This window comes from Salmo salar, chromosome ssa26, assembly GCF_905237065.1.
Source record: "Salmo salar chromosome ssa26, Ssal_v3.1, whole genome shotgun sequence".
In the NCBI taxonomy this organism is placed as follows: Eukaryota; Metazoa; Chordata; class Actinopteri; order Salmoniformes; family Salmonidae; genus Salmo; species Salmo salar.
The window spans coordinates 21233814-21244840 of NC_059467.1; the positions used below are offsets into that span (position 1 = coordinate 21233814).

Below are 11027 nucleotides of genomic sequence, written 5' to 3' on the forward strand. Positions count from 1 at the left end.
GTTTTACACTTTGTTACTACATGATTCCATATGTGTTATTTCATAGTTGTGTTGTCTTTACTATTATTCTACAATGTAGAAAATAGTACAAATAAAGAAAAACCTTGAATGATTAGGTGTGTCCAAACTTTTGACTGGTACTATATATGTAGTTTTTCTTGATCAGGTCACATGATCAAGAAATACCCCCAGGTCCTACCTATAGGGTCTAGTCACGCATCATCATGGCCAGAATGACCAATTATCCACTGGACAATACTGCCATTCTCACTGCTCCTTCCTGTTTGTGTGACTTATTTCATGTTTATCTGGCTGATAACAGGAAGACCCCAGGTTGAAGATTCCTGTGCACATGAGGAGGAGACCTTCGCTAGACCCAACTGACCTCGGGCCAATGCCGGTAAGCTTTACAATGATATCATACCCAATAATAGCATTCAAAGAAGGCAATCAGCAGCCCAGTTTCATGAGCCTCTTAAAGTTGAAAGTTGCTGAGTGAATGGTTGATTTTAAGGGAAAAAATTATGTGAGTAATGTTTGTGCTACCCTTATCTTAGCCTGGCTGGGAGGAGAGGGTCCACAGTGATGGGAGGATATTCTACATAGATCACAGTATGTATGACATGTACTACAATTTGTCAAAATGAGTGAAAAATGCATACGCCTACTACCAATGCTGAATAAATCTGATGTATTTTCAGACACGAAGAACACACAATGGGATGACCCCAGACTGCAGAATTCAGCCATAACTGGACCAGTAAGTATAGACGATATTTAAAAAAGTTATAGTTAGAGATTTTTATTTATTAGATTCCGGTAGAGTAATTTTAGGGATGCAATATGGCCCATTCTCTTTTTGGAGTCAGGTTTTCCAGGTTGGCCATAAAACCAAATAATTCATCATGTTTTCATAATTGATTTCCAGTCATTGGATCTCCCCATCCTTGTCTATTCTAGGCTGTGCCTTACTCCAGAGACTATAAACAGAAGTATGAATACTTCCGGAAGAAGCTGAAGAAACCGGTAAGCATTGTTTTTCCGAAGACAGGGAATCATTGTAATTACTGAAGGCCCTATGCTCTTAATGTTCTGTTATTACAGCTAAACCTCACAAATAGGTCAGATATACAGCATATTCACACTGTAAAAGCCTATCTTGTCTTTCTCTCAATCATCCTCAAAATATCTTCTATGACATTTAGTCCAGCTACATCCCCTGACCTGATGTCCACTCATTCAGCATGCTCTATTTCCAATTCCAGGCTGACATCCCCAACCGCTTTGAGATGAAGCTCAGGCGGAACACCGTGCTAGAGGACTCCTACAGACGAATCCTGTCAATCAAGAGGGCCGACTTCCTGAAGGCGCAGCTATGGGTGGAGTTTGAGGGAGGGAAGGGCTTGGATTACGGGGGCGTGGCCAGGGAGTGGTTCTTCCTAATCTCCAAGGAGATGTTCAACCCCTATTATGGGCTGTTTGAGTATTCTGCAACGTGAGTCTCGATTTGAATGTGTTAGAATTCCATTTTCAGGCAAGGAAAAATGGAACAGGCCCTCAATGGGGCTGTTAGTGAATAACATCTCTGACAGAATTATGAATCATTTTAATTAGGGGATATGTTCTGGAATGGATCAGAGAAGGATTTGGATGGCTTTAGAGCTGTGTTAAGTTTCTCCTCTGCATGTTCTGGGGCAGGGACAACTACACTCTGCAGATCAACCCAAACTCAGGCCTCTGCAATGAGGACCACCTGTCCTACTTCAAGTTCATTGGCCGTGTGGCAGGCATGGCTGTCTACCATGGAAAGCTGCTGGACGGTGAGTCTCACTGCTGGTGATTTCACTCATGAACTTTGTCTGTTAAAAGTTCATTAATTCGTATAATAGTAGTGTGACACGAGTGGGTGTGTGTAGAGAAACTAAGAGCTGAGGACAGCTCTATGCTAGGGCCACAAGGATTAGGTGTGTTGAACAGATCCTGACATGTTATTTTTTTTTAGCCTTCTTCATCAGGCCTTTCTACAAGATGATGTTGCAGAAGCCCATTACTCTACAGGACATGGAGTCTGTGGTAGGTACCTAATACTATCTAGATTACTCTCACATCTTCCCATCACCTAATCCGATAGTAGAGACAAGATAAATCAGACGCCTAAAACAGCAGTGTTTCACCATAAGTGGTAATGGTGTTTGTGTGTTGTTATTTCAGGACAGTGAGTACTTCAACTCTCTGAAGTGGATATTGGAGAATGACCCGATAGACCTGGATCTGAGGTTCACCATAGACGAAGAGCTCTTTGGACAGGTGGGGCCTGCTTCCTATTTGTTGATTGGCACAAGTATTTTCTATCTTGTGCCTATTGAGTGAAGGGGTTAAAATCAATGCTAAGTGGTACTCGGGTATCAGTCATGCTGACATCACATTTCCTCCTATTTAGACACACCAGCATGAGCTGAAACCCGGAGGATCTGAAATGGTAGTCACCGATGACAACAAGAAGGAATACATCCAGTAAGCACCAGAGCCCTCTGCTGGTAGAAAGAGGAAACATGCCACATACACACTGCCATGTAGTGCTGGTTACTTGTAGGTGACCCACAAGTCACATATTTGGCCTTAGAAGGGTTTGCAAATGGACAATTAAACAACCACCCACCACATAATGTCTGCATCATTAGATAAATTAGAAATTATTAGGGCTTTTGAATGCTTCCATTTAAAAATAAACATTTTCTTTCAGTCTTGTCATGCAGTGGAGGTTCGTGAACAGGATACTGAAGCAGATGACCGCATTCAAGGAGGTAAACACTAGGTTTTATTGAGATGTTGTGATAAGATTGAAAGAAATGGTTGACTTACTGCATGTTCCTCTCTCTTGTCTTAGGGATTCTATGAGTTGATACCCCAGGATCTCATCAAGATCTTTGACGAGAATGAGCTGGAGGTGGGTGTCATTCCTATCACTAAGAGATGTATAGATGACTGAGAGCCTGTCTTTCCAGATCGTTGAGTGATGTTCTGTCTGTTTTTTTCCCTCTCTAGCTCCTGATGTGTGGCCTGGGAGACGTGGATGTGAACGACTGGAGGGAGAACACCAAGTACAAGAATGGCTACTGTCCCAACCAGCCTGTCATCCTGTGGTTCTGGAAGGTAAGAGGAAACTCCACCACTAGAGCAGAAGCCTCTTGATTCTAGAGTGTTTTTGTTAGGGATGCACGGTTTATTGGTGACCATATCGGTATCGGACGATAATTGGTTAAAAATATTATGTCGATCTCTGTCTGATGTGGAGACAAAGTATCCGCAATTAGTGGCGGTGACAAACTGAGCGGTCTGTGGCATATTTTTTTAGTTGGGTGACGCAACTTGAAGAAAAACTCTTCCTTTGAATTTGGCTTTAGCGTCCAAATAGTTTGAGCTATTAGCTATTATTAGCTCATTCCTGAAAGCGAAACTCCCAGGAACACATTGGATATCAGTAAATATCTGATATCGGCCCAGAATTTCCACATCGGTGCATCCTTAGTTTTGGGGTGAATTCTCAATATTCATTCCAACTATTTGAATGATATTTTGTCATTCTCAGACTGTTCTGCTGATGGATGCAGAGAAGCGTATCCGCCTGTTGCAGTTTGTGACTGGCACCTCCAGGGTCCCAATGAATGGCTTTGCAGAGCTCTACGGTGAGTCCTCTTCTCTACTTCTCTGTATTAAGACTCATTTGTATAATACAGGGTACATTCTAGGTATGTTTTTAACCATTTCGTCATTACATAGATTGATATGAACTTTGAAACATGGATTCTGAGTTGTAACCAGAGGTGTTTGTATATGATTCTCTCCTCCTAATCTTGTTTTATGTTATGACATCACAGGGTCTAACGGACCACAGCTGTTTACCATTGAGCAGTGGGGAACACGAGACAAAATACCTAGAGCCCACACATGGTGAGTAACTAACAATACAGCAGTTTGGCTAATAGTCCTACCTGATTACTGCAACAAATGTGCATTTGAATTTGGTTCTATTTTACCGTCTTCAGCTTCAACCGGCTGGACCTGCCTCCCTATGAGTCGTTTGAGGAGCTGAGGGAGAAGCTACACATCGCCATAGAGAATGCACAAGGCTTTGATGGAGTGGATTAGGGGAGTGTGTGGCCTATGGCACAGATGTTAAAATGGCAGTTACTGCCAGTGAACTGAGGGCTAGCACCAAGTTTTGTGCCGTAGTTTTGTTTAATGCTGATAAAACACATAATATTCAGGTCCAGACCTGACCTGCCAACCGCCTGAGAAGATGGAGAACAATCACAGACAGCAAAGTCTTTGGTGCTCCTCTCTCCTGCACAGTGGAAGGGATGGATGATGAGTGAATAACTTCTTAAATCACTCTTGGTCTGTGAAGTTTACAAATAGTTTTTGTGTCTCGTAAATATGTATGTATACTTAAACCAGATCTATATACAATTTATCAAATGCATTATATCATACAGATATTATTGTTCATCTATGATAAACATTCTATCATGAGGAGATTGACATTGGACTTCGATATACATTACCGTATATACACTGGTGTCGAAAGGGTTCCACAGGGATGCTGGCCCATTACTCCAATGCTTCCCACAGTTGTGTCAAGTTGGCTGGATGTCTTTTGAGTGGTGGACCACGGGAAACTTGAGCGTGAAAAAGCAAGCAGTGTTGCAGTTCTTGACACAAACCGGTGTGCCTGGCACCTACAACAATACCACGTTCAAAGGCACATAAATCTTTTGTTTTGCCCATTCACCCTCTGAATGGCACACAGACACAATCCATGTATCAAGGCTTAAAAATCCCTCTTTTACCTGTCTCCTCCTCTTCATCTACACTGATTTGAAGTGGATTTAACAAGTGACATCAATAAGGGATAATAGCTTTCAGCTGGATTCACCTGGTCAGTCTATGTAATGGAAAGAGCAGGTGTTCCTAATGTTTTTTTTTACAATCACAGAGTATGTGTCTGAGAAATGGACAGTGAATGCACCTTTGTATAGCTTACTGGGGATATCATAGAACTGATGACTCCACATTAGACTCCATTGAAAAACCATGTTGCCATTGCGCTCTCATTCTTACACACACACTTGCAAAATATGTTTCCTCTGCTGTTTTTTTAATTCAGTGATGGATGTATCATTTTTTTTATTCCGCTATTCCAGGGCTCTCAACCCTGTTCCTGGAGCACTACCATTCTGGAGGTTTTCACCTCCAACCCCAGTTGTAACTAATTAATATAATCAGGAGCGCTAGATTAGGGTTGGACTGAACCTACAGGACAGTAGGTCTCCAGAAACAGGGTTGGAGAGCCCTGCTCTATTCATGGGTGTTATAGAGCAGTATAATACTCTATTTTTAGGAGTACATTTATTTTTTTCAAATTGCTCTATGTAATAATAACTCTATTGAATTAATATCAAGAAATTGATACTATCAATTCTCAAAGATTTCTGGGAAAAAAATTGCCTTTGATTTTCTTGAGGGAATTGACTGTACATATGCAGTGGTGTGCTCTATCAAAGAATGTATTGTATGAATGGTACAAAACATGTTTACACTATCTGGTATGTTTACAGATTGTTGATGAAGGAAAATATGGTATTTTTCATTTCTCTTAAATCAAAATGTTATACTTGTGTTTTTGTAAGGTAAAGCACTTTGTTAAAATAGTTATAAAAGTCTTAGTGTCTTGATCTTTGCCAAACTATCAATTTCAGAATGCATACGTTGAGTATGATTTCATGCTAAAAATCCTCTGCTTTTAAGTGCACATTTGACATGAGTACATTTTACTTGCCATGGAAGAAAAAATCACATTTCATTTCACTGGTAATTAAGACTTACATTACAAATGAAGGCATTGTAATTTATCATAGAATTTGATCATCCAAATCTTTGACATGCTCTTATCCTTTAGTTGAATGGATATATTGTTAACATCCGTTACTCTGTCATTCATTATTTTAAGAGATACTTAGTTTATGTATTGTGTCAGAAACGTAATTCTGACAACTAAGTGGATTTTCTATCAATGCTTTAATGAAATAAAACTTCTGTATCTTGTTGAAAACAACATGTTTTGATTGCATGCCAAAGTAAATGGCAACATATTTAGAAAAACGAATAAATGGAAAATGCCACCTAATCTTCTCCTTTCATATTATTCTGAACAAAAATATAAACACAACATGTAAAATGTTGGTCCCATGATCCATGAGCTGAAATAAAAGATCCCAAGCTTATTTCTCTCAAATCTTGGGCACAAATTAATGAGCATTTCTCCTTTGCCAAGATAATCCATCCACCTGACAGGTGTGGCATATCAAGAAGACGATTAAACAGCTTGATCACTACACAGGTGCACCTTGTGCTGGGGACAAAAGGGCACTCTAAAATGTAAAGTTTTGTCACAACACATTGCCACAGATGTCTCAAGTTTTGAGGGACCGTGCAATTGGCATGCTGACTGTAGGAATGTCCACCAGAGTTGTTGCCAGAGAATGTAATGTTAATTTCTCTACTGCCTCCAACGCCATTTTAGAGAATTTGGCAGTAGGTCCAACTGGCCTCACCACGTGTAACCCATGCCAGCCCAGGACTTCCATATCCGGCTTCTTCACCTGCGGGATCATCTGAGACTAGTCACCTGGACAGTTGATGGAACTGAGGAGTATGTATGTCCAATAAAGCCCTTTTGTGGGAAAAAACATTCTGATTGGCTGCGCCCCTGCCCAGTTGTAAAATCCATTGATTAGGGCCTAATGAATTTATTTCAATTGACAGTTTTCCTTATATGAACTGTAACTCAGTAAAATCGTTGAAATTGTTGCATGGTGCGTTTATATTTTTGTTCAGTATAGTTGTTCGATATTTGCAAGCCAGAGGATTACTTTTATTCTGCACTTTTTGATGACAGAATTTGTCTATTTTAAGACTAGTTAATTTCTCAAGACATGCAGCTCTTTTACTATTCAGTATGTGTCAGTATGTGTATTCAGTATGTCATATGCTCTTTAAGTCAACTGTGCAATAAGCACTTTTTTTTGTTATATACTTTTAAAAATAGCTTTTACCCGTCGTCACCGGGATACAGAGGTTTTGTTTGACCACAATGAACACTGCTTACATATTGGCTGTGTTCGCGCGCATCAAATCAGTGATGTAGTGTTAGTAAATTCGGACTGATTCTAACCCTAACTTCATGCACACATCCCAGTTCAACCCTAACCGTAGCTTCATGTCCACCATCCAGGTCATCCCTCAACCAAAACCCTAACACTAACCCTAGCTTCATGTCCACATCCCCAAATAAGTGAATGGAAGGCTTCCCCTCTAAAGCAGGCAGGGCTCATTCATATGATTCATCTTAACCACAACTGTCCTGTTTTCCCCCAAGCCCCAAAGTGCTGGCTAAAGACCAACCCCCCCAGACTGAAGGGTCAGGTGGTAGGTCACACAATTCAGGCCAGCCTTTTGGACGCTGCTGGGGTCAGTGAGGATGGGTCTGTATGGAAGCAGGATGACACTGGGCTTGTCCAGTAGCAGAAGGCCTTGGATGTGCCGGATACCCCCCACCCCCCTTTTAACCTATTGATCTGGCCCCAGAGCTCGACCTCCATCCATGTGCAGTTATATCTTCACTCCACCCCCTAACAGTGTCGTGTTGGCAGGTGCCCAAAACCAATTCCTAATTGAACATCCTCAAGAGACCCCCCCCCCCCCTTCCCCCGTGAGGGGTCACCATAAATGAGGCTGCATCTTCACTTTCACATTTTATGTAAGCGCAGGTTAGCCTGGGTCACAAACAAACATATTTTAATACAATGATTTGTCAGGACAGTACTGTAGTATATCTCTACGCAGCCTACTGGATGTTCAGTTTTCGTGATGGATCACATGGTTGTAGTAATATTACATAAGAGGATCATAATGTGTCCACAATGATTGTTCAGACCAACAAACAATATTAGGCTAAGTGATTTTAGAGTTATTGCAGTCATAAGGCACTATACATTGTAAATCAATGTGAGTTCAAAATTAGCAGATCATACATTTTAAAAAAACACTCGTGTCACAAAGATTTTTTTTCCAATGAAGAATCATAAGTCCTTGCACTTGCATTTTAACTTGAAATATTTCACGAGTTCAGTTATATTTCCTAAAATAGTTTTGTATCACCACTTTTACACCTTAGCTTTCATTCATTTTCTCATTGTTGAAGTACACACCTTGATCCTTGACTGTGAGAATCGACTTTTGGTTTGGTTATATTTTGGGCTGGGGACACTCAAGGACACAACAGCTGGGCCTCGAGGCCCTGTTGCTGAATGAGAGTCCGGAGCGGGGAGGAAGGTCAAACTCACTCCATAATAAAACATGGACACTGGATCAATATCTGTATTTAAGCAGCAGCTGTCCTGCTCCTACCAATGCTTCCTGGTAATTGCTGAGCCCAGTTCTCAGTGGTGGAGAGAGTGCCTCATTTCCATGAACAGTTTTTTCTCCTCCAGAGTGACCATTTGCCGGTGAAGTTGCCCTGTTTGACATGGAGTGACTTTTACTGGCCCATGTTGAAACAAACACAAATGTATCTATCTTTACCCATATGCTTTAATAAAGGTCTATGTGACCGAAACATTTTAATTTGTCAGTTATGTTTAATTATGCAAGTATACACAATGAGTTCTTCTACCAGTTCTCTATATCCATGTCGTCACTTTCAAAGTGGGAACATTAGTCAAGATGTTATATGGACCAAATTTTTCAACACCTTCTTTCCGTTGGTCAAGTGTCCCTGAGTTGTCTTAAAACGCATCATACTGGTGTTGGAATACAGCCGTGTCCTTGAGAGCCATTAAAAATAAATGCATGGTGTAAATAGTATATGGCATTGGCAACTGATAGTGTGTAAGGCCAATATGCCAAGAGCTTTTAAATGTTTTAAGATGTAAGTGTCTGAGCATTATGCAATGGAGGTTGCTATTTTAATGACACTTCAGAGTTATGTTGTGGGATATTTCACTAAGAAAGTTACTGAATTATTGAGACTAACTGGGAAGTGTTATGATGCTCTGTCAACCTAAACACTTATGATAGGTAATTATCACCACCCTCTTTATTTTCCTCTTGTTCTCTAACTGTGGCTATTAGCAGTCTTAACTGCAACTCATTTGTGTTAGAATACAGACTCGTCATTGAGGGGCATTACAAATAAATGCAGGCTTGGAAGACAACATGATAACCAGTGGTGGAAAAAGTACCCAATTGTCATACTTGAGTAAAAGTAAAGATAGCTTAATAGAAAATGACTCAAGTAAAAGTGAAAGTCATCTGGTAAAATACTACTTGAGTAAAAGTCTAAGTATTTGTTTTTCGATATACTTAAATATGAAAAGTAAATGTAATTGCTAAAATATACTTAAGTATTAAAAGTAAAAGTATCAATAATTAAAAAATCTTTATATTAAGCAAACCAGATGGCCCGATTTTTTTATTTTTTTTATTTTTTTCATTTACTGATAGCCAGGGGGACACTCCAACACTCAGACATAATGTCACGTTCTGACCAGTAAAAGGGTTATTTGTTATTGTAGTTTGGTCAGGACGTGGCAGGGGGGTATTTGTTTTATGTGGTTCGGGGTTTGTTAGTATATGTGTTTATGTAGAGGGGTGTTTGGTTAGAGCATTCCGGGGTGTTTGGGTTATGTTCTTTATTTCGTATTTCTATGCTCTGTCTATGTTGTGTTTTTCTTTGTTGGCCTGGTATGGCTCTCAATCAGGAACAGCTGTACATCATTGTTGCTGATTGAGAGTCATACTTAGGTAGCCTGTTTTCGCCTGTCCCTTTGTGGGAAGTTGTTGTTGCACTGCTGTGTTAGCCTGCAATACTGTTCGTTCGTACGTTTTCTTGTTTTGTTAATTAAGTGTTCTAAATAAAAGAGAAAATGAGCACTTAACCCGCCGCGCCTTGGTCCACTATATACGACGACCGTTACACATAATTTACAAACAAAGCATTTATGTTTAGTGAGTCCACCAGATGAGGCCGTAGGATAACCAGGTCGGTTCTCTTGATAAGTGTGTGAATTGGAACATATTCCTGTGCTGCTAAGCATTCAAAATGTAACAAGTACTTTTTGGGTGTCAGGGAAAATGTATGCTAGAGGATGGTTCTAAGTAAATCTGAATGTACTTTTGAACAGAATTGTTGATAACCTAATATGAATAAGTGCACACACACACATAAATATTAGGCACAGAATATAACACATTGCCCTGGTTCTTCTAACAGACAACATGATAAATGATTTATTGCATATCCAAACTATCCACATGAACTACAACTCCAAAGCCATTTCCACACAAACACACTTTTCCTGAGGAACTGATGCTTACCAGGAATTAAATTCTGAGTAAGCAATAGACCATAGTCACACCTTGCACATTAACAACTGAGTTTCATGGTGGGTTTCCTCTAGTCATCATTCAGCACTGCACTCAGGGCATGATAGCTGTGCATAATGCTCCCCAGATCTGAGGGCATGTGGATCATATTCTCTCAATGATACTCAATCACGTTCCATGGTTGAAACTCTATATCCTTGTTTATTTAGGTATGTGTATGTCCAGGTGAATTATCATTCTAATTCCCAGGCCTCTTATCATTGATCCTGATGAGTCATCAAAGTAAAGGTCTGCTCCAGGTTTTCAAAAGGCATACGGGAAATTAACAAACCATATGCATTAATCACACATGTGTTGTATGCATTAACTTTCGTGTAACTTTACACTAATACCAGTAACACCTGACCAAAGTATACCTATGTCACTCATAAAAAAAATAGAAGTGATCAAGATGTTGGCCTGTGTATTGATTCGCCGACTGATGGTGGCAGAGGAACTCTCCCATACATCTCCCCCATGAATTACTCAACCGTAGAACGCAGCACTGGGTGGGTGGGGTGATGTCCATCTGCTCCGAGGAA

At 40.2% G+C, this 11027-nt stretch overlaps 1 protein-coding gene across 6 annotated transcripts in view; it reads left to right on the forward strand.

Annotated features, from left to right (window-relative positions):
• Window positions 1-6187, forward strand: part of LOC106587433 (E3 ubiquitin-protein ligase NEDD4-like) — a 55455-nt gene extending 49268 nt beyond the window's left edge. For 4 of the 6 annotated variants that reach the window (XM_014175825.2, XM_045709106.1, XM_014175822.2 and 1 more), the window contains 15 exons: window positions 323-400; window positions 558-612; window positions 702-760; window positions 961-1026; window positions 1266-1495; window positions 1699-1820; window positions 2003-2073; window positions 2212-2307; window positions 2441-2514; window positions 2744-2804; window positions 2888-2947; window positions 3046-3153; window positions 3590-3686; window positions 3879-3951; window positions 4047-6187. In XM_014175825.2, coding sequence (XP_014031300.1) covers window positions 323-400; window positions 558-612; window positions 702-760; window positions 961-1026; window positions 1266-1495; window positions 1699-1820; window positions 2003-2073; window positions 2212-2307; window positions 2441-2514; window positions 2744-2804; window positions 2888-2947; window positions 3046-3153; window positions 3590-3686; window positions 3879-3951; window positions 4047-4149 — 1353 coding nt within the window. In that variant the 3' untranslated portion in view covers window positions 4150-6187. The other 2 variants (XR_006762288.1, XM_014175826.2) reach the window with 2 other exon arrangements.
• Window positions 6188-11027: the final 4840 nt, after the last annotated feature.